The sequence below is a fragment of the Temnothorax nylanderi genome, unplaced genomic scaffold (assembly GCF_030848795.1).
Source record: "Temnothorax nylanderi isolate EJ_2023f unplaced genomic scaffold, tnyl_v1.0 TNYL_tig1006_pilon, whole genome shotgun sequence".
NCBI lineage: Eukaryota > Metazoa > Arthropoda > Insecta > Hymenoptera > Formicidae > Temnothorax > Temnothorax nylanderi.
In genome coordinates this window covers 1-23,991 of record NW_027250068.1, presented here as the reverse complement: position 1 = coordinate 23,991, position 23,991 = coordinate 1, and the positions used below count along the sequence as shown (strand labels likewise).

Sequence of the window (23,991 nt, the reverse complement as noted above, 5' to 3'; positions counted from 1 at the left end):
TATATACAAACATATACACATCAAGAGACACGGCAGTGTCTCGCGCCAAGTACACGCGGAGCGAGGCCGACCGTGACTCTTTTACGCGACGCGACGAGTTGCGAGTACTCGAGATGTTGAGATCTTGATAACGAGTGAACGGATCAAGTTCTAAGTAGGCTTGATCGATAGCTTGGGGTCGAATTAGGGGGGGGGGGGTTTCTCTTATAATATTCCGCTACGTGCCCTACGAGCGGAGATATTGCGACGCAAAGTCCAAATGTGAAAATTTATTTTTAAGATACTTTCTTCTACGTCGACCGTCTCTCATGCCATGCCATGCCATCATTTCATTGGCTGGAATCGCGTCCTTTTCACTTTTTCGACACCAGGGCGATGCTAGTATCGCCAGTTTCGATATGCATATATGTATACGTGTGTGTACTGCGCGAGTGCAGATAGTGCGTTTAGCGCGCTGTCAACACATCAGTTAACCTATCTCGAGAGATAAGCCCCTTGCACAATGCCAGGCAACAGGCAATAGGAACAGGAAATAACCAAAAAATCGTTAATTACAACCTAAAAAATTCGAATGCTATGATTGGTTGGCAACAGGTAATAGACACAGAATTTTCAACGTGACGGAAACTCTGTGTCTATTGCCTATGTCACTGTTTATTCTGCATTTATACATGATTTCTAATTTCTATTCCCTGTTCCTATTTCCTGTTGCCTGGCATTGTGCAAGGGGCTTTACGGTAGTACGCGGCCGCAGGGGGAAGTGATCCGCGCAATTCCTTGGGCCTAACGCACCTACGGCATACCGAGTTCACTACATCGCGGACATAAACACACAGTTACATGTACACTCATACATATACACAGTGTCATATAGCCCTAAGGTGGTGCTGAAGGCACTTAATTTTCCTCATCCGAGGGATCTAACAAAAAAAAAAAAAAAAAATACGGTAGTACGCGCGGAGCGAGACCGACCGTGACTCTTTATACGCGACGCGACGATTAATTCAAGGTAATTGTTTTATGTAATTATCCTATAATTATCTTATTTTATATATTACTGTTACTTATTTTACTGTTTACTTTACTACGTTTACGTGAGTGTTTACATACAGGTTAACCTATATATATTGACGGCAGGGACGGCAGGGAGCTGATACTGAGATCAAGGAGCCTGTTCACACGAGGCGTTTGCACGAGCCGCACGCTGTCGCGAGGTAAGGTGCGACAACGCGCGCATACGCGCGTACGCGAAACGGCAGTAACACCGTAATCGGGAGTCCGTACCGGACGCCGGCTCATGTGCCTTACATTCGGAGACTTATGAAGAGATCTTGTGGCGGGCTCCCTCCTTTTGTGATTAGAGTGTTTATTTATAGTATTAGATCTGTATTATAAAATGATTGGGAGTTCTTTCAAGTGGAAGAACGAACGAAATAACGGACGGACTTCCTTTAGTGGAGCATTCTGTGTTCACGTGACTTGGTGCAATTTACGATAAGTACCTTATGGGCGATTAGCCTGACTCGTGAATCTGTTTCCTGGTGCAGGAAGATATATTTTTGTGAAAGATAGTATCTTTATCGAACTATGTAAAGAGAAAGACTTTCCCTTTAATGTTATAATTATAAATCGAAATAATCTTTGTAACTGATTTTGGCCTTGCTTTACATTTATATGCGCGAGTCCATGTTTTTTGTTTAGTTTGTAAGTTAAGTTTATTTCAGCGAGCGTAGCGTCATACGCCGTGTATGAGTGTATCTTTTTGAGCAAAATCGTTATTTTTCCTGGTGCAGGAAGATATATTCTTTGTGAAAGATAGTATCTTTATTGAACTATATAAAGAGAATGACTTTCCCCTTTAACTATATAATTATAAATCGAAATAACTTTGTAACTGATAGGATCTTTGGCCTTGTTTTGCACTTATATGCTCGAATCTATGTTTTTGTTTAGTTTATAAGTTAAATTTATATCAACGTAGCGTTTCCATGCGCCGTATATGAGTGTACCTTTTTGAGCAAAATCGTTACGATTTGCTTGAATACATTTTGTAAGAACGTACGATCTGTGTAAGAAGGAGCGTATTTTCGTTAAATCTTGAGAATTTATTCCTATTTAATTTTCTTGTATATGTAGAAATATTTTGGGAACGATTCACATTGCTATTTCGTTTGAAATGAGGTATTTGCCTCTAATGTTTATGTCGATTTGTGTTTGGGTGTTTTTCTGATGTTTACGATCTATGGCCATTGTTCAGCTCGTGTTATTCTCGAGTTGTGTGTGGATTCCAGTCAATGGAACATGCCTCGAAATGATGGCGATGTTTTCATTGATGGTGGAATCCTTTGTATAGTATTCTGGTAGTACCTACGTTCCTCTTTATTCTGGTTCATTAATACATGTAATTCTTAATATTTAGCTTAATATCTATAAATTTATTAATCCTGCGATGTTGGGAAGCTAAGAGATTATGCGACTTGTCTATGTTGTTTAATGAGCGTTAATCGACCCTCTTGGGCGTCCCTATCCCGGGGGAGACGCTTGGGATGTCGACCACGCGTTTCAGTCGTTCTTTAAACAGTGTCTGATTTCAACTACTTGAGTATATGGTATGGAGATAACGGGATCTCGTTTAAAGATGCGTTCTCTTGTATGATGTATGAAGATATAGATTCTCAGTTTCGAGTGATGTTAATATAGTCTTTTGCGATAATTCATCGGGAAAGCTAAGGGTTAAGGTTGGCTATATATATAATCATTTATTTTGATATACAATACGGTAACGTTTACGAGTGAGCTTCGGACTGTACTTGCTAAGTGAGATTGCAAACTTTGTATTGATTTTGAAATACCGTGGTGTTTGACCGTAATTTGAAATACGTTAAAGCGAGTTAAGGAAAAATATTATAATATAATAGTTTTCCTTATAATATTTATAATATGAATTTGAATAGCCGTGTGATTGTAACGGTTATAAATGAGTTTTGGGCTGTATCCGCCATTTAAGTTTGCGAATTCTTCATGAGTCAGGAACTTGTTATATATTGAGTATTGGACCCTCCTAGGTGTCCCTTAAAGGTCCGGGGGGGACGCCTGGGATGCCGACCATACGTTCTAGTCGTGCTTATCATAATCTATTTTTTATGGATATATTTAAGGAAATACTCTGAAACTACTTATTAGTGGTGTTTGTCCTTAATTTAAATATGCGATGGATTTAAAAGTTTAAAAAAGCGATAATTAACTACTATGAATTTGCGAGCTACTTATCAGTAGTGTTTGACCGTAATTTAAATATGCGATAGATTTAAAATTATAAAAGTGATAATTAACTCTTTGAACGATGATCATTATTAACTGAAGGATTGTTAAAGGATCATTTATTTGCACCATTTCTGTGGAATACTTGATGGGAAACTTGAATATAAAAAGTACCCATAGGGTAACTTGAGATAAAGCTACATTGGAATATCGAACTACCGAGAGGGCGCCTCCGACCCAACTAGAGGCTCCTCTAGAGATTTAAGCACTGTGGTACTTTGACTCATGCGAGTCGGAAATCCATTGGGTCTCAAGAAGAAGAAGAAGAACACCGTAATCGTGCCGGCGATATACTGAATTTGAATTGCTTCGTGCTTATCTGGAGATTTCGTATCCCTACATCGTGTTACCTCCGCTGCCGGAAAAGAAGGTTCTCTACGCTTGGCAGAAAGTGACGACTGACACGTTCGATCCCGACTTCGTTGATCGCAGAAGAGCTGGACTCGAGGTAGGTTTCCGATTTGCAATTATAAAGCGTCGTCTACAATGGCAGCAGGAGTGGTGGATTAAGACTGTACGATGTCAGAGTAAGCTGGTTTTCTGGTGTAATAGGGCGTAGAGTAAGGCCGTAAGCGAAATGGTTGAATTCAGCGTCGTCTACAATGGCAGCAGGAGTGGTGGATTAAGACTGTACGATGTCAGAGTAAGCTGGTTTTCTGGTGTAATAGGGCGTAGAGTAAGGCCGTAAGCGAAATGGTTGAATTCCATTTCCTACAGTCTGCTCCCTTACTGTCCCTTACTCTCAGCCAATGAGAGTTCGACAGTAACAAAAGCGCACGTGACAGGGAGCCGGTCAAGCCGGTGTAGTTTGAATTGTCTTCTTCTTCTCCTCTTGACATTAGCGTATGTCATATCTATCGCGTCGCATCACGCGACGAATACGATATACGCTAACGTCAATTAATTGTGCGTTGACTTCCGACTTACGACTAAACGGTCACGACAATCCTCGTGCGTAGGCTCTTAACCTGCAAGTATGTCGGACATGGAATTGACGGAATACCTTTCGGAAGATGAGCTCAGCAGTGACAGAGAGCTAATTGCCGTGGTCCGAGTTAATAGATTTTTGTACGACAAGACCGAAAAGTTATACGCCAATGGAAATGTGAAGACTGCAGCATGGATGCAGGTCGGCGCGAGCCTCACTCATCCACTAGAAGGTAAGTTTATTTTGATTATTTTGAAATGTTGATACAGTTTTGTAGTGATTTGTTGTTACAGTATATTCAATGAACGATATGTCACAGTAAATCGATGAAGGACATGTTTAACAGAATGCAGGTAAAGTTAGGTTAGCTTATAACTTTGGGACACTGGGAAAAGAAATTGTTAAGCCCCTTGCACAACGCCAGGCAACAGGGAATAGGAATAGGGAATAGAAATCAGAAATCATGTATAAATGCAGAATAAACAGTGACACAGGCAATAGACACAGAGTTTCCGTCACGTTGAAAATTCTGTGCCTATTGCCTGTTGCCAACCAATCATAGCATTCGAATTTTTTAGGTTGTAATTAACAATTTTTGGGTTATTTCCTGTTCCTATTGCCTGTTGCCTGGCATTGTGCAAGGGGTTTAATAATAATAATGTAATAATAAATGTAATAACCTAATAATTTGCATTTTTGTGAAATGAAAGGAATGAAAAATAATTTACTTGTCAGGTCCTGCTGCTGAGAAAAGATTTTATGCCCTGAGGCAGCGCTTTGGAAAAGAGCGGAGGAAAGTCGTGCAGTCTATGCCAAGGTCTGGAGCTGGAGCTGATCAGCCCACATACACACCAACTTGGGTGCTCTACAAGGATCTAACATTCCTGGAGGACATCATCAAACCTAGAAAGTAAGTGTTGTGGCCGGAGAAGTTCTGCATAACAAATGTTAATGACATAATTAATGTTTGTAATGTGATTACAGAACCTCATCCAACTACAAGTCCAAAGCTCTTACAAAGTGTCAAGTGCCAGGACTTCGACCAAGTTCCTCGGTCCTGTCTACGCCTGCTCCTTCTGATGGTCAAGTAACAGTGTTATGCACAATTCCCCCCTTCTCTGCTACAAGCCCAGACACGTCTAGTTCTTGGAATTGGGACTTGCATACAAGACTCGCAAGTAAGGAGATTAAAGATTCATTGTGAGGTCTCACACAGTTTGGTATAACATAATCTGAAGTATTCATCTGTTGCATTTTCAGATACTGATAAGAGTTCCACAGAAGTATCTAAGGACCCCTATTCGCCACCTCCTCCTGCAACACCACCTGCTGTAACACCACCTCCTGCAACACTACCTCCTGCAACACTACCTTCTGCAACACTACCTTCTGCAACACTACCTCCTGCAACACCAGTATCTGCAGTTACTTCGAGGTCTGAAAGCAACATTGGACAGGTGCATAGGGCTATGTCCAAGATTAGTACCAAACGCAAGGTGCCTCCACCTGATTCCTTTGCAACCAGAAAACGACAGGAGATAGACGCTGTCAATAAGTCCTTCATTGAGCAGAATAAGGAACTGACAGACCTTGCAGTGAAGATCGGTGAAGCAATTACGACTCCACCTGCACAGCCAAGTGCCCCGTCAGCAGTTGTTAGCAATGCATCTCCTGGTGTTCAGCCCATGCTGAGTGCCATGGGATTCGCATTAAGTGCAATACCCGAGCATGCTCTGCTTGAATGTCTCATTGGTGTGTTGCAACACATCAATGATTTCTCTAAAACAAAAGTGGACAAGCACAGTGAAGCAAGATTGGAATAGCTGTGATTTTTGCTAAAATTTTTTATTTACTTACTGTAATTTATGACCGATAATTATAATTATAATTATCGGTCATAAAAATTAATGTTTTTAATTTACTTATTGTGTCTATAATTATATTTAATATTATAAATTATAATTACAGACAGTAATTATAATATGATAATCTTATACGAAGACCAAAAAATATTTTGTTTAAATATACACAAATTTATTATTATTGTAAGATTTTAAGGAATAACTTAAAAGTAGCCTTTAGTTGAACTTTCAACTTATTATGGACTAAAAAAATAAGTCTTCATAATGTGTTCATTTTTGTTTAGTTTCAACACTTACTCGTACTTTTCAGAAATATTAAAGTATTTTTTAGTACATTTATGACGATATGTTTCCAGTTCCGCTTGTTTTATGTTCGTGTAACGCGAGAATGCTTCAGTACGTTGTTGTATTATTGAATACATGCGCAACCTTGCTTAGAACAAAAGGTTTTGTTCGTGATGATTTTCATAAATGGACTGTAAAGTAGAGATTTGTATGATAGTTTTAGGTTTTTCTTCTTTCTTTTATTTTATCAGTCGTGTGAGAAGCGACCAGGTAGCAAGGTGTAGTTGGACTTTTTCTTTTTAGAAAACGCTCGAAAAATTTTCATTGCGACGCCGTTTCCAGTGCAACTGCGGTCGTCCGATCTCGCAAGTGAGTGCCTTTTGTAAACTTCGATTGTCTTCCATATTACAATGAATAGGCTACACAGTATGAAAGGCAGGAGAGAATGATGATGATACTGAGCGAGAGAGAAAGAGAGAGAGAAAGAGAGTGAGTTGATAAGAATCAATAACGAGAGAAATGGACAATAATGCGAGAAAAGAGTGTGATTGAGTGCGTGTTGCGTTTTAAAATAAATGTATAAAGAAATAAGTAGAAATATATTTGATATGTATATATTTTATAAAAAAAATTTTATATACATGATATACGCAAGAGATCATATCTACACACACGCATACACAAAGAGACACAAACACACACACTTCCACTGCAGACCAAAGCATCGAGTTTAAACTGTTGGTTTTGTATTGGAGGATGTATTGGAGGTTTTGTATTTTGAGGATAACAAGTAAAAAATAAATGTTATCGCAATTAATGCAATCGTTTATTTTATTCATTTTTCTTATTAACAAACCCATAAACAAAATTATCAGTCTTGAAAATATTTATTATGCTCTTTTCATAGCCAAGTAACGCAGCGTTTAACTGGAGAACTAGGTAGCAAGTTACAACCACATAAAACGCAAGACAAAAGAATTAAACCTACGAAGCACATTATTAAAATATATAGAAAAATCATCACAGGGGGATACGGAAACATAAATTTGACTACGCGGGAGAGTTAATTATTTGACCTTGGAAAGCTGTCACATACTGCCAGGGCACCTGAGCTTCCCCAACTGGAGATACAAAATACTCTTTTAGGTAATTGCGCACGCCTTCAGACTCTGAGCCACCTCGATTAGCTCCAGTTCTACCCAACTCTTTGAAAAATGCACCAGGGCCAATAGTCCTCCACCGACCGTCATGAATAAGCCCAGCCTCATCCTCAACATCGAGCCAATCGGGAGGGCAATACTGAGAGGCACATCTATCATTATTGTCATTACTGCTCATAATAAAGTTGTGGAGACAAACAAGAGCTTTCAAAATCTCTTGTGTATTTGCTACAGAAAAACGCAATCCATTGTGCAAAATATGCCAGCGTGACACTAGTATCCCAAATGTGTTTTCTATGCAGAGGCGAGCTCTACTGAGCCGGTAATTAAAAACACGCTGCTCGCGTGTTAATTGATTGCGTCTTGCATAGGGGCGCATGAGGTATGTGTTAAGAGGGAAGGCCTCATCGGCCACAATCACATGTGGAAAGGGGACATCTCTCCCTGGCAGAGGTGTTGGTGCTGGAATATCAGCGTCACCGGAGGCAAGGTCTGAAGCCAATTCAGAATTTCTCCACACACCACCGTCACTGATCGAAATCTTGTAAGTTAAACCAAATACTTTATTGCAACGGATTGAGGATTGAGGATTAATTTATTTTCTGTTAGTAGTGTCAGTTATTAAAAGAAGAGACCACCATTACTCACCAAACTGTCCAATGTCCACCCATGTAAATTTATGATTTGCATCACAGAGTGCCAACAGCACCATACTAAAAAATCGCTTGTAGTTGTGGTACTGTGATCCAGAGCATGGCGGTTTCTCGATTTCCATGTGTCTGCCATCAAGAGCACCAATACAGTTTGGAAATTGCCATTTTAACATATATTCTTCACTTATTTTTTTCCAGCCATCGGCATCTAGTGTGGGAAGCACAACAGGTTACAAAACAGGCCAAATAGCACGACAAACTTCTGGTATTATTTTGCAGACCGTAGATTTTCCAACTCTAAATTCCAGATGCTTTGTCCGCATGCTTTCTCCTTGAGCAAGATACCTATGCATAAAAAAAAGACATTTATTCATATCAGATTTTAATTTTTTAAACGCAGAATTGATTGGTACTTACGTCAAGGTCAGGCTCAAACGAAGCCTGGGTGAAAGAGGTGCTCGCATGCTGTGTTTTTCTAGGAGTGGATGCACCAAACTGAGTAAGAATTCAAACTGCTCCGGCCACATCCGAGTATACCCAAAAAATTCTTCGTAATCACTGATACTCAGTTCACGAAATAAGTTAAGGTTGAAACCCTGATCAAATCTGCGCTTGTTTACGGGCCGTACCCACCACCTTCGACGGCTTCGACTTCCAGTAGCTCTCCTCGTCTGAATAATGCGCCACTGAATATTCAGAAGCTGGCTCCATAACATAATAAATAATGCAATTCCAATTTTTTGTAAATCCATGACTGTGCACCAACAACGTTGATATGCCGCAATGCTTTGATATTACCGCCTGTGTACAAACAGATAAATGTATACACGCCAATTAATTTATACAATCACGTATAGAGTACGCGTAATATGAAAGAGATAATTACCTATATGATTGTAAATTAACCGATGTAGATAATCCTCGCTCATCCTCTCGTCATCAAGTACGACATATTGGATCAAGTCGATGGAACACTCACGATCTCTGAGATCTTTGACGACGAGGCGGGAGACGATGCGGAGTCCGTTCCCCAGCAATTAAGTTAACTCAAGACACGATGGAAAACGTTTCTAGGTTATCTCGCGTGATTTGACGTAAAGGCCGCTTTATATAGCCGGTGTCCAACGACGTTGATTTGCTCATTGTAATCCTTACTATACGCTATTGTAGACACTTGGGCGTAAAGAGATCTTAATTCTACAGCCTTCACTACTCCTGCTGCCATTGTAGACGACGCTTATTAACAGTATCGTGCGATGAATGTTGTACTAACCTCAAAGTCGGAGCATCCTTGCTCACCGCTACGGGATCGACGTAAAGTTTTAGCGGATTTTAATCTTCCGAATTAGCGTCGCAACAATATTAGTCTTCCATTATCTATTGCCTCACAACTTTTCGATTTTAATATTCTGTAGCTGTATAGTTATTTGTACACAATCGTGATATTAATATACATCAGATTGTTCATGTTTTTGTGTTGTTACAGTTCTATGATTTAGAGGAACTGTTTCGTAACGGTGGCCCCGTGCCAGATACAAATTACATATTCCTGGGAGATTTTGTCGATCGGGGCTACTATAGCTTAGAAACGTTTACTCGTCTGCTCACACTTAAAGCTAAATGGTCCGACAGGATAACGTTACTACGCGGTAATCACGAAACTAGACAAATCACGCACGTTTATGGATTTTACGGTAAGTGCGCAATGATACTTTCTTTTCTGGGCTTTTTTTACATTTGTGTATAATAAAGCTTTGATTTCATTGGTCTCTTCATTTTCTGTTCTAGATGAATGCCAAAACAAGTACGGCAATGCTAATGCGTGGAAGTACTGTTGTAGGGTATTTGACTTGCTCACAGTTGCTGCCGTGAGTATTTGTATAAAATATTTTTTTTTAAATTGTAACTTCACTTTTGATTACGCTCGAATAAAATTCTGTTTTACTTAATTGATGAACAGGTTCTTTGTGTACACGGTGGATTGTCTCCAGCTATTAGAACACTAGATCAAATTAGAACGATTGAAAGGAATCAAGAGATTCCACACAAAGGTATTAATTGTATAAAGTCATATGTCATTGCAAAAGTTACATAATAATAAAAGTTACATGACTGGATATTTACTGTTATTGTACAATAATAATAAAATATCGTTGCTTAATTGCCATATTACAGGTGCTTTCTGTGATTTGGTCTGATCCGATCCAGAAGATGTAGAAACATGGACAGTAAGTCCGCGTGGTGCAGGCTGGCTGTTTGGCAGCAAAGTGACTTACATGTTCATGGAAGTGAATGATCTTAAACTCATCTGTAGGGCGCACCAATTAGTTCAGGAAGGTATGTCTTTGCTCAAATATTTCTGTCGCAGATTTTTTTAAATATCTCGGAAGTATGTATTGATGACGCATATTTTTATCATGCAGGTTATAGGTACATGTTTAATGACAAACTCGTCACAGTGTGGTCGGCCCCAAATTATTGTTATCGATGTGGTAACATAGCTAGTATCATGCAGTTCACGACAGTGGATCAGAGATCACCCGTGCTGTTCCAGGCAGTGCCTGATTCCGAGAACCTCTAACGCCCACTGCGTACTTTTTGTGATCTATCTTAGTGGCTCATCTGTACGGATGCGGAAGAGAAATGTCTGTGTCTAGACTCTACGGAATCACATGATTTGATTGGCCGGATCCAGGCTGGTACCATGACGGACCCACACATTCATGAGAATATATCACTGATTATATACATATTACTTTAGAAAATTTTGATTCCCTTAAAAGAAATTATTTGATGCGTTCTACGATCAAAGTACGATACTTAGAGAGGACTGAATTGTCGTATGATTGATCTTATTCAGGGAATGTTCTTTAGATTTTTTAAGAACTTTATCAGGTGTGTGTGTGTGTGTGTGTGTGTGTGTGTGTGTGTGTGTGTGTGTGTGTGTGTTGTAAAGCTAATTTTTATACATCTGCATAGTATCTGCCATTGCATCAGCCTGATTTTTGTAGCTCGAGAAAAAAAAGAAAACGATATTTTGCATCAGAGCAAATGTGAACATTCTGTGGTCTAGACGCTTTTGCTGTCTACTATGTACATTCTGTAGAGCATTCATATCTCAGAGCAGCATTCTGGACTTTAATGTTCAAAAGACTAAGAGCTTTTAAATAATTTATGAGCGCGAATAACGCAAATAGTCCAGTGCTGTGTGTGAATATAAAAAGAAAAAAAAAGAAAAGAAATATCACGTTTAAACATTCCGGCAAAAAGTACACTCTCTGAGTACAGTGAATGCTTCTCTAACATTACAATCGTTGTGCGTAGAATTCAGATTTATTAAAGCGTGAGCATATATAGTACTGTTAAGGTCTTCCTGAACATATAAATGATCTGTTGCTGGTTTAGGTACTGTGTGTGCTGCGTACCGTTCTTTTTTCTTCTAAATCTTCTAAATGCGCAATCGGTGTTCTTAGCAAGAATCGTAAATTCGGCTCTTTTTCGCCGAAGTACAAATAGCGTGTAGCAGTAGCCAAAGTTTTCCTGCTTAGGTAAGGAAATCCGATAGCGGGATCGTTATAGCATCTGTAGAGAGTTGTCTTATTATTTTTATGCACATGACATTTTTTACGCTTAATTTTAAGAAATTCCGAGCTCAAATATTGTCTTTAAACTACCTTGACACACATTGATGTTCTTTTCAAGAAAGATATCCACCGTTCGTTCGTCACACACACACACACACACTTCTCTCTTCTATATATATATATATATTATAACGACGACGACGATGTCCTCACGGTCTCGCCGGCCGTGGAGGAGCGCGCCGTCGCTTTTCTCAAAATCTATATATTTCCCAAAAGTCAGCGAGATGGTAGCTCGACCAGACAATTCTCTCTACTACGGTAATGGGCGCCAGGTGCGAATACGCGCACCACGTTACTCGGATTCCGACTCTAATAAACGCGAAATATCTCAGGCGTGTGGTCCATACGCGAGACCGCGGGGGGGTCTCGGCTGAAGGGAGGAGAGGGAGCGCAGCGCAATCGACACACCAAAAAATAAACCAATTAATTAACAAATATATTTAATAGGCAAAGAAGTATGGTCTTCCGCAGGATTTCTTATGCGGGACGGTACATTAACGCGACCTTGCGCGACGATACCCTAACGCGACACACTACTCTGCAATATTCTAACGCGACACGATACTTTGCGCGAGACGGCACATTGACGCGAGAAGGATACGCTCCTACGGGCGATACATTGTACGCAAACGATACATTAACATTACGCGGACGATACTCTACACGGAACGATACGTGAACAACGCGACGACACACGACACGATAACGCGAGCGATACTTTACAACGACACACGACACGATACTCTCCCACAAAATGACCGCGAATCCCTTCGGATTACGCGAGTCCTTGATTGACCCCGCGATTGACCTCGGCCTTCACGCACGAAGCCTCGCGAGGTCCGCAATACGACAAACACGGTGCCCCGCACGCCGCGACGCGATCACGCGGAGGCCACGCTCCGGCCCCGCGATGATACGGTGCCCGGTCGTGCGAAGAGCACCCCGCCTAGAACGGCTCGATTACGCCCGGCGCATCTTCCCGTTCGCGGAACTCCACCGAATCCTTACGACTATCTCACGAAAATCTCACGACACATTAAACGCTCCCGGTCTCACAACGATCTCACGAAACTAAACGCGTCACAAATCACACGAAACGGAACGACTCAAATTACACGGAAATTACGAAACGCTGACTGTCGGCGGCCGCACTTCCGAATCCCCGAGACGGGCAGCACACTCTCGTTTTCTCGGCCAGGCCCTCCCGCGGTATTTCTCTCGATACGCTAACACGGGTACATTCTCGCGGCACAACGCGACTCCCGGGAGGGCCTCGGTATCGCAGCGATCTTACTTGGATGCGTGAGCAGTGGCCTTACAATATTTTTCGCCGGCAGCCTTCCTCCGGATCACTCGTAGGGGCTGGGTGGCACCGTCCTCTAGCTCGGTCCGCACGACAGTAATTCTCCAATTCTCCTCGGTCCGGCGGGACCACGCTGGGCCCGCGCGCCTGCGCGCCGGGGGTGCACCACTGCCGATCGTGCGATCGCCGCGCCCGACTTCCGGCGCCTTGCACAATCGCCGCCTCGCGCGCCCGCCGCGCTCGACTCCTGCTGCGCCCTCCCGGGCGCCTCTCGCAGGCGCCTCCACCTACCGGCGGGTGTTTTAAATCCGCATCGAGTCCGGCTGTCCAGGCCGCGACTCGAGGACCGGTCCGTCGACGACCAGGCTGGACGGGCCATGGCCTGTCGACCGGTGGCGAAATTCCGGTAGTGGTTTCATCGTGGGACGGGGACCTTCGTCGGGGCGTCCCCCTTCTCGGTCCCTCCGTGTCCCGGGCCGTCATCCGTCGTTGCGGGCTACGCGATCTTCGCGACAGGTGCTTGGCTGCCCCGGCCTTGGGCCCCAGCGTGACCCGTCCGTCGGCCGACCTTCCTCGGTGAGCCCCCGGCTGTCGATCTGCAATCCCGCGGTGCGGCTTCACGCCGTTACATTGCTCCTCCTGGCCATCTGCTCCGCACCCTCGCTCCTAACCTGCAATTCTTACAAAAACTTAGCCTATTGATAGCTCTACGCCTCGCCCGCTCGGGTGGAGGCACCACCCTTGACGCCCACCTCGGCCGAGCTACCATCCGGGCCGGGGACGTGACTAATGTCACGTCACAATATATATATATATATATATATATATACATATATATATATATGTACAAAGCAATATTTTCAAATACTATTGCATCCTCCGAATCTTTGTACAATTTCCAATAAAACCGAGACCCTTAGCAATGTGCCTCTAAATTAATAAGCGTTTGTGTAATATAATGATACGATATTGATATGACATAATTAATGGATCACGATAATTCCTAACCGATCACAGACCCGACAAATACGGCATTGGCATTGTGGCACAGGCTGTCAAGTTGAGACTACTCTATTTTGAATTTTGTGATATAGACCGAAGGAGGCGTGTGCAATGGTCATGTCGATGTTTATAACGACTCTCCTTGTCGCACCATTCGAAGAGGTGTTTTGCGATCAGAGCTTAACGGAGAATGTGTATGAGGAAATTTTTTATCATCTTTTCTTTTTATTCTATTTCATAAGCCTTCCGCTATTGTTTTGGAACGAACCTTTGCTTTTTCGCGAAACTTTTCTACGATATTTACGTTTTACGATTTTACTACCTTTTAGGTCTACTCTTACAATTTTACATCATGCGCGCGCGGTATATTCTCTATTTGTACTACATATTAATTATAACGTACAATTACAATTGCGCGATACTTTACGCGAGTAATGTATTACATAAGGTAGAGAGGAGCGCATCTAGAACGAATTGGGACACGGAGCTTGCGTTACAAACTCGACTCGCTACATTTGCAGCCTCCGAGTCGTGAAACGGTTTCGCAACGACGAGAACGCCCTACGTGCGGTACGGATATCATTAGAAATCCTTAAAAAAAAAGAAAAGAAGTATTAGCCTCTGTATCTATTGGGGTGTTCGCGGCGTTTCGTTTACCGGAATGCCTCTGTCTGTGATCGCTTTAATCTTATCGAAGTGTCCAAGCGCTTGCGGCGACTCGATATTAATAATCGGTAAGCTCGCGAGAGAGAGAACAAATAAAGACAATTTGCAAGATAAAAATAAAATAACGAAGACTAATTTAGCTTAATGTGCTCCGTGCGGGAGCTTGAACACTGCGCATAACCCTTAAAGATCTCACAGGTAGACACCATTTTAAAACGATCATCATGTACCTTGAAAGTATAGACTTTGTTATGTTAATGTAATGAAGAACGTCTGTAATAAAAATGCGCAAAAAATCGCACTTGATCGCATTGTCAATAATACTCGAAAAAAAACAAAGTGGTAGTATTATACCTCGAAATAACACCCTGTACATACTGTTTATAAAATGCGTAATACTACAAAAAGGCGTGATATCCGTACAAAATTACCTTTTTTAAAATAGAGAAGAACACGATCGCATAGTGCAGACCAAACGCTATGGTACATGAGCATATTTACAGTTCGAAGACCAAGAGGCAGAGCCGCGGGGATACGACGACAAGAAGAAAGATGTCGTCAGCTAACTACCATTGGGGTAGACGAGGCAGAAGACCGAGACAGTAACATAATTATTTTTAAGCCGTATTTTTAAGCAGTAATATAACCCGTCAGTATTATATATTCGTACCTCTGACCATACACATATGAACACACACATACAAAGTGAATATGTGAATATGCTACGTTTCTTATACATACATGAAAACATAATTGCTAAATAAACATTTAATAAAACTATTATCTATATTGTTGTTATTTACTTCATACTTACCAAATCAAGTTTTATTTAATATGTATAATCTATTGTAACTGTAAATAAATATATTATTTACTGTATAATTAAATGCTGGTACATTCAAGAAATTTGTAATTCTGACCTGGATTTATTATCCTGTCTAAACTACACATGTATGTTTAAATTGATGTTTTACCTAGTTATTGCACCAATAATGTTTAAATAAATCGTAGCTTTAGTTTTTAACGCAGGAAAAGAAAATTTAACGTTTAAGCGCTAACCAATGTTGATGCATTTTTCTGAAGAAATACTTACATATTGATTTTGTTGCATATTCGAAATCTAAAATCCGAGCATGCTAGAAGCACTTTCATTATCTTCAATGTGTCAGGTATTTTAAAAGAACACTAAATTTATCTTTAAAAATAGGCAAAATTCAAGCAGCTGTAACTTTGTTAAAAATGAACAAAATTTAAATTTAAAAAAAGGATTTTAAAGCTTGAAATCTCTACTTTTGAAAGTTTTTATCGTGGATTGAATAAGAAATGAGCATTTTGACTTTGATTGCTCATAACTTCCTTAAAAATCATCGTATTACAATTCAAAAAACAGATTCTTAAAGCTGAAACTTTGCTTTATTGAACGGTATAATTGCCAAATTTTTTTAAATAACAAATAGACATGATACAAATGGATGAAAATAATGTAAATTATTTTTAAATGCAGAGTACTTAAAAGTACAAAAAAACATAAACAATAAATTTGTTTTATTTGTATCATGTCTACATGTTATTTAAAAAAATCTATTTTCTTAGAAATAATAGTCTGTAACACCTTTAGCTTTACAATTTGTACATACTGTTTGTAAGATATACTCTTTATAAGACTAGTTAGAAGAGGATGCGTAACACTACAAAATGCATGATATCAGTACAAAATTACCTTTTTCAAAAAAGGTAAAAAAAGGCGCCAAGTACACGCGTGGTTGTTACCTCGAAAAAAACCAAGTGGTAGTATCATTAATTTTAAATTAAAAAATAAATAAAATCTATTCTAACCTAGGTAGTAGTAGCTTTAATTTTTCTTAACAAAATTATTATATTACAAAATTGTTACTTTATTCAATCCAAGTGATATCTACCTCAAAAAAACTTAAATAACAAGTGGTATCTATTTAAAAAAAATATGTGAAATCTTTTAATACTGCGTCAATTACAAAGAGAGAATATATATAGGTATATATATACATATATACCTTAACAAAATTATTATTATATCACAAAATTGCGTTACCAAACTCAATCCAAGTGATACGTACCAACCTAAGTGGTAGTAGCCTTATTTCTCCTTAACAAAATTATATCACAAAATTGCGTTACCTAACTCAACCTAGTGATATGTTATTTCAAAAAAATATATGAAATCTTTAAATTACGCCAACTACAAAGAGAATATATATATTGCTTTGAAAAATAATTGTAGTGCAACTACTTTTAAAAAATAAAACAAAATTGTGTTACCTAACTTAACCCAAGTGGTATGTATCTTTGTATTCCTAACTTAACAAAATTATATCACAAAATTGCGTTACCTAACTCAACCTAGTGATATGTTATTTCAAAAAAATATATGAAATCTTTAAATTACGCCAACTACAAAGAGAATATATATATTGCTTTGAAAAATAATTGTAGTGCAACTACTCTTAAAAAATAAAACAAAATTGTGTTACCTAACTTAACCCAAGTGGTATGTATCTTTGTATTCCTAATAAGGGTCTTTCTATCAACCCAAGTGGTAGTAGTTTTAATTCTTCTTGATAAAATTATAATATTACAAAGAATCATTTTAATCACAAAAAATTAAAGAGGTAACATTATAAAATAAAAATATTTAACTAAAATAAAATAAATAAATTTTTCTTGTAAAAAACTTGGCGCTGCTTTTTAAAGTCAATCCAGACAAATTTGCATAGCGCATAAACATAAGCGTAAGAAATTGATTGGTTCATATGTGCAAAAGGAAATAGACCAATCCATCTCTTTATGCATATGCTTATGCACCTATGCACCTATGCAAGTGCTCATTAGGACAGAATGCCGAATTTTCAAATATATCTATAATTCTGTACGCTGTTCTCCGACAAACTCGAAAATTGCATTTAAACTGGAACACCAATATAAACATTTGTTTCTAGTTACCGGTTTACAAGCAATGTATATAATTTACAATAAAAACTTACCTCGTTCTTAGAAAAATTATGTACTACCCCTAAAAAGTTTTGTATTTTTGGGATAATACGTTTTTCGTGAAGTAAATAGTCGTTATCATCACTACTAGATGATGACGAGAGAAAATCGAGTAGTATTTGCATACTTTGCTCGTTCAAATAACCTACACCAATTCGCGCCGCCATATTTTGCACGCAACCGACACCGTGTCTCCGAGCTCGTGCCAGATTTCTGCATGAAAGTGCGGAAATTCGGCACTAGATTTACCAATGAAACAGAGCGCACGATCTTCGTGCGCACTAAAATCCCCAATGGAACGCACAGTCCGCGGTTAGTGCGCACTCAGTGCGCACCAGTTCTGCCAATGAAAAACGCTATAACCCACTCGGCATGTAATATTTCAGAAACATTTCTGCAAAATTCCATTTGAAATATTACACCTTTCATCAATATTTCAGAAATATTTCACGACCGTTTCTGCAACATTTCTGCAATGTTTCAATCGGCACAATTATTTCAAATGCAACTTTGCTGAAAGATTTCGGCAATATTTCTGAAATATTTCTGAAATATATCTACGAAATATTGCAGAAACACTTCAGAGATATTTTAAATACATTTTACACTGAGAAAAATGTTTTGTATTAGCAAACAAAATTTTGTTACTGACGCAAAAACTATTTGTTGATATGTGAAAAATGAAATATTTTATTACAGGGACAAAAAAAAGTATATTAAGCCATGTGCGTATAGCCGCCGCGCATTTGTCCGAAGAAATCCACTCTCTCAGCCGGTCACCCATCCAAGTAGTATACCGGCGCCTTGTTGCTTGACATCGATGATCGAACAGGGTAGTGGTGATCCTCTGACTCTGGCGCTTCTTTCTTTCTTATACTTGCTTATTTTGGTGAGCATAAAGCTATCGCATAAAAATAAACAATACAGATATACGAATAAATCTTTTTTGCCAGTCAGCGTCGAATATTATTTTATATTAAATATTATTAAATATTATATTTTATATTAAAAATGCCATATGACAAAATTTGGAATATTAAAAAATTCTTAATAAAAGAGAAAAAATGCAATAATTATATAATAATAAATTTAATTTTTTATAAGTTCTAAAGTCTGTCAGCAATTTTTCGGAAATATTACAAATGCAATGTTGTATGTGAAACATTCAAAAATATAACGCGTGCAATGTAAACGTAATAATAGTTTTATCATGTATCAGAAATGTTTCTAAACCATTACATCTGCAATATTTCTTCTGCAATATTGTAGAAATTCACTGCCTGCAATTCAATTTTTCATTATCTACGCAATCTTTCAGAAATTTTTCAGAAATATTTTAAATGCAATGTTGCGTTTGATATGTTACAGAAATATTATTCGTGCAATGCAAACGTAATATTACTTTTATAATGTTTCAGAAATATTTCTGAAATATTGCATCTGCTACATTTTTTTGCAATATTACAGAAACTTACAAATATTGTAAACAACTTTCTGAAATATTTCAGAAATATTGTTAATGCAATATTATAAAAAACATGTTGCAGGTACATTTCTGAAATATTTCAGATGCATAGTTACAAATGAAATGTTAACGAAATATTTCTGCACCATTTCCGAATATTTCAATATTTCAGCAACATAACATGCCGAGTGGGAAGTGAAATGTCAGGAACTTCGCTCGCATTCTCAGCTATTCACGCAATGTCGAGGACGAACATTGCTATCTCTTAAAGAATGAAGACCAATAAATGATTAATTAATCATGTAGAACGTTTCGAAGCTCGATTCTTTTTCGCGTCATATATAATATTCTTTGCGAAAAGTTGCTCGAAGCGTTTGGCGGAGATCGGCCGTGTGCCGTATGTCGCGATGATGCAAAACAGCATCACAACGCGCATTATTAGAGAGCAAACATCAAATTGTCGATTGACGATTATCCGCGGACGTGCGACAATCACATTCGCGGCACGATTTCCGGGCGGTACAACGACACACTGATTGCGGTATTGCGTCAAGTGCGGGCCGGATATCGGGGGGAGGGCGAGGGTAATCTCGTCCAGTCTCGCTGTAAAACAATTAGCCCGCTCGTCCGATATGTGGCATCGTCGCGTTAAGCGCGGTCTGCACAGAGTCGACAATCTCTGCCGGCTCCGCCGTGGCGAATACAATGCGACGCACAATCTCGACATGTTCGGCCGCCGCGCAAAGTCGCGCGGTCGATTTGACGGCGTTCGCGCCACGCCGGTATAGCACGTCGTCGACGGAATTACGCGCGTGTCGCGTCGCTGCATACGTAATCGGGCGTTGCGTCGCGTTGCGTTACCCCCTAGCCCTAATGCATATTCGCTCATCATCGATCCTGCAATTTTCATCGGGCGCCGCGCCACTTGACAAGCAAACCTTTTTCCACCGTTAGAAACAACGGGGTAGAGCAGGGTAGAGACACACGCGGGGAGATTGTCTGATCGATTTTCGAAATACACGGCTCCTTGACGTGTGTATCTTTCCCTCTTTTGCCAAAATTGTAATAATCTCTATTGTGCATGGAATGTCGAGACGTCGGAAGAAAGTTGATATGTTACATAAAGTTCAATATCCGAGTTACTTGTTTTATAAACGGGCTTTTGATTTTTTAAACTGTTTCTCTTGCAAAGGAAAAATATTTTTCAAATTAAGGAAAAACTCCGTTAACAGCCAGAACTGCATCTTGATTGCCTAATAATATTATTAGAATGAATCTTACGTTCAATTCTTCGCCTTAGCAAGCTTTGCGTCGTTACTTTCGGACTTAAAACGCAATCTCAACCATAGCTAGAACAGCAAAATCGTATAATTAAATTGATAATCAATTTAATCACAATAACACAATCGTTATTAAATATATTTTTCATAAACGTGCGCGATATATACAATCGCAATGATTTCGACTAACAATTTAATTAGTATTCGCAAAGCCGATCAAGGGTGCGGCCGAGCGGAGAATCAATATTTTTCATTGCACAACAATTTAATAAATTAAAACGGCAACTAAATTCGCACGGAATTTTTGGGGCACGTCACCAAGTCGAACCTCCTTCCCAAATGGGGAACTCGCCCTCCACGACCACCGCTTTTCCAGGTGGATGCGTGGAGGAAGAGGGGGTATCGGCGATACCGTGTGGGATTGCTAGATCCTCCATCGGGCGCCTCCCCAGGTGGCGGATCGGGGAATGCCTCCCAGATATGGGTGGTACCGAGGAAATGAAATACTCGGGGCGGACCAAAAATCTAGCACTGATGAAAGGCAGCAGTTTCATCAGAATCAGGCTGTAGCGCGGGAGCGGTAGAGTACTGAACACCGGAAGGCGTCTAGCAATAGTGAGCGAACCCGGCTTCTGCACTGCGGTATAGAAAAGGAACGGAACCCTTACTACACTATTTCTTCCAAAACATCTTAATGGCTGACGAAAACAATAAAAATTCGGCCCTCAGTCCGGGGCACCTCTTAAGTGAGGAGAGGGTGCTAAAGAATCTCCCCGTCGTCTACCACTAAGAATAATGAAAGTAAATGCAAGATCAAAATATATAACACAAAAATACGAATTGCCACCTGGAACGTACGCAGCTTATACATGGCAGGAAAACTGGCAAATGTCGAAGCAGAAATGTCCAGATTGAACATCGATATATTAGGACTCAGTGAAGTTAGATGGCCTGGATCCGGTATGCAGAAAACAAGCAACGGTGTCATATACTACTCTGGAGGCTCAGATACCAACCATAGATATGGAACGGCCATCCTTGTAAATAATATAGTTGCTGAATCAGTTGCGGAGTTTATACCTTTAAATGACCGAGTTATGATGCTGAAACTGCAAACCTCGCACCGAGCACTGAATGTTATACAAGTGTATGCGCCAACAAATGACAAGACGGATGCAGAAATGGAAGATTTCTACTCCAAAATAGAGGAAGCTATGCGGCTCACAAAGAGAGGTGAGCTAACCATGGTCATTGGTGACTTCAATGCAAAAGTCGGATCTGGTGCAGAAGACACCGTAGGACAGTATGGCCTGGGTGAAAGAAATACTAGGGGAGATAGACTCGTCCAGTTTTGTGCCGAAAATAATCTCCTTATCACTAATACGTTCTTCAAACAACATCCTAGAAGATTATACACCTGGAAGTCTCCTGCTGATGTCAGAGGAAAAATCATAAGAAATCAAATTGATTTTATTCTAATAAGAACGGAGTTGAGGAAATATGTGCAAACAGTAAAAACATATCCTGGTGCAGATATTAACAGTGATCACAACCCAGTCGTCATGGACTTCCGTATGCGACGCCTTACAAAAGTCAAGAAGACGAGAACATCGCAAAAAATAGATATCAGACAGTTACAGAAACCAGACATGCAAACATACGTGAGTTCCAGACTCGAGGATGAACTGAAAGAAATTCAGAGACCGGAACAAACCACAGTGGAAATAGAAAGAACCTGGGATAAGATAAAGACCACCATAACGGAGATACAGGTTCAGGACATTGGATTCCCGAGGTAGGAAGGAAAAAGGAGTGGATGACCACGGAAATTTTGGAACTCATGACCGAAAGAAGGATACAAAAGCCAAATCCTCTGCTATACAAAGAAATCAATAGAAAGATCCGGAGAAAATGCAGAGAGGCAAAGGAACAGTGGATGTCTGAGAAATGCAAGGAAATCGAAGTACTTCAAGGAAAAACATGACGCGTTCAATGTGCACAAAAAAATAAGGGAAATGACAAGGGAAATGCCCGAAAACATCAAGTTCTAACCCTACGGGATGCTAACAACGAAATAATCACGGGAGTGGAAGCAAAACTGCAAGTATGGAAGAGATACGTGGAGGAGCTCTTTGATGACGATAGACAAAATACGCCGCCGCAAGTAGACAAAAACATAAATGAGAGCGGTCCAGAAATTACCAAGGACGAGGTTGTCCACGCAATAAAAGCTCAAAAGAACGGAAAAGCCACTGGCCCAGACAACGTATATGCTGAAGTCATCAAATTGATAGCCGACCGAGAAGGAAAGGGACTGGATCTACTGATCGCACTTTTCAATGCGATTTATAGATCAGGTAATATCCCTGCCGACTGGTTGAAATCGACATTCATTACTCTTCCAAAAAAGGACTCAGGCCTCACGCTGTGATGACTATCGCATGATTAGTCTTATGTCCCATGTTCTAAAAATATTCCTTAGAATAATTCACACCCGGATCTTCAAGAAATGCGAATACCAGCTGGATGAAACCCAATTCGGATTCAGGAATGGTCTTGGCACCCGCGAAGCATTGTTCTCCTTGAACGTACTAACACAAAGATGCAGGGACATGAACATCAATGTATTTGCATGCTTCATTGACTATAGAAAAGCATTCGACTGCGTCAAACATCATAAGATGATAGAGATCCTCAGAGCGACTGGGATCGACAGTGAAGAAATACGCTTAATCTCAAACTTCTACTGGCAACAAACCGCAGAAGTTAGACTGGAATCAGCAACGTCGGAAACAACTCTCATCAAGAAAGGAGTGCGGCAAGGATGTGTCTTATCACTACTACTATTCAATATATACTCGGAGGCTATTTTCAAGGAAGCTCTAGGGGGAGTTACTGGTGGAATTAGGATTAATGGCAGGACGATTAATAATATCAAATATGCGGACGATACCGTTGTGTTAGCAGAGAACATGCAAGACTTGCAAAACATGATAGACCGCATAGTTCGACACAGTGAAAGCTTTGGCCTCTTCATGAATACTACGAAAACCAAAACCATGGTTTTCTCAAAGACACATGTGCATGCACATCTAATTATTAAGGGGGCAACTGTGGAACAAGTCTCGTTTTTCAAATATCTTGGAACCATTATGACCAGTCTATATGACCCTAAGAAGGAGATCAGATCAAGAATCGAGCAGGCTAGAAGAACATTTACGAGTATGAAGACGAGATCGGATTTAAGCTTGAATCTCAGGGTCCGTATGATCAGGTGCTACATATTCTCTACCCTGTTATACGGTTGCGAAAGTTGGACTCTTGACCCAAGTACGGAAAGGAAAATAGATGCTTTCGGAATGTATCTGTACCGTCGTATGTTGCGTATATCAGGG

At 39.9% G+C, this 23,991-nt stretch overlaps 3 protein-coding genes and 1 long non-coding RNA gene across 10 annotated transcripts; 3 read left to right on the top strand and 1 right to left on the bottom strand.

Annotated features, from left to right (window-relative positions):
• The first annotated feature begins 192 nt into the window (after nt 1-192).
• On the top strand, nt 193-7,213 carry LOC139786313 (uncharacterized). Of its 7 annotated transcripts, none has more exons than XM_071725486.1 (7): nt 193-1,009; nt 1,138-1,214; nt 4,281-4,481; nt 4,543-4,612; nt 4,985-5,159; nt 5,234-5,427; nt 5,510-7,213. In XM_071725486.1, exons 4-7 carry the CDS (start codon nt 4,576-4,578, stop codon nt 6,070-6,072), a joined length of 969 nt encoding a protein of 322 aa, XP_071581587.1. In that variant the 5' UTR covers nt 193-1,009; nt 1,138-1,214; nt 4,281-4,481; nt 4,543-4,575; the 3' UTR covers nt 6,073-7,213. The 7 variants fall into 7 exon arrangements, with proteins under 7 accessions (XP_071581587.1, XP_071581585.1, XP_071581583.1 ...); XM_071725484.1 differs by adding an exon at nt 3,874-3,964 and having other exon boundaries at nt 193-3,769; XM_071725482.1 differs by having other exon boundaries at nt 1,138-4,481.
• A 51-nt stretch (nt 7,214-7,264) lies between these two features.
• Nucleotides 7,265-9,172, bottom strand: LOC139786317 (uncharacterized). Its single transcript, XM_071725489.1, has 4 exons — nt 9,096-9,172; nt 8,627-9,010; nt 8,205-8,554; nt 7,265-8,097 (listed from the first exon to the last, which is right to left on the bottom strand). The coding sequence occupies exons 3-4, from the start codon at nt 8,340-8,342 to the stop codon at nt 7,447-7,449; spliced, it is 789 nt and encodes a 262-aa protein (XP_071581590.1). The 5' UTR covers nt 8,343-8,554; nt 8,627-9,010; nt 9,096-9,172; the 3' UTR covers nt 7,265-7,446.
• Nucleotides 9,173-10,137: 965 nt separating this feature from the next.
• Nucleotides 10,138-10,959, top strand: LOC139786318 (uncharacterized). Its single transcript, XR_011722248.1, has 3 exons — nt 10,138-10,260; nt 10,385-10,546; nt 10,633-10,959. It is a non-coding gene; the product is annotated as an uncharacterized lncRNA (long non-coding RNA).
• A 10,506-nt stretch (nt 10,960-21,465) lies between these two features.
• On the top strand, nt 21,466-22,395 carry LOC139786310 (craniofacial development protein 2-like). Its single transcript, XM_071725477.1, has one exon. The coding sequence runs from the start codon at nt 21,466-21,468 to the stop codon at nt 22,393-22,395; it is 930 nt and encodes a 309-aa protein (XP_071581578.1).
• Nucleotides 22,396-23,991: the final 1,596 nt, after the last annotated feature.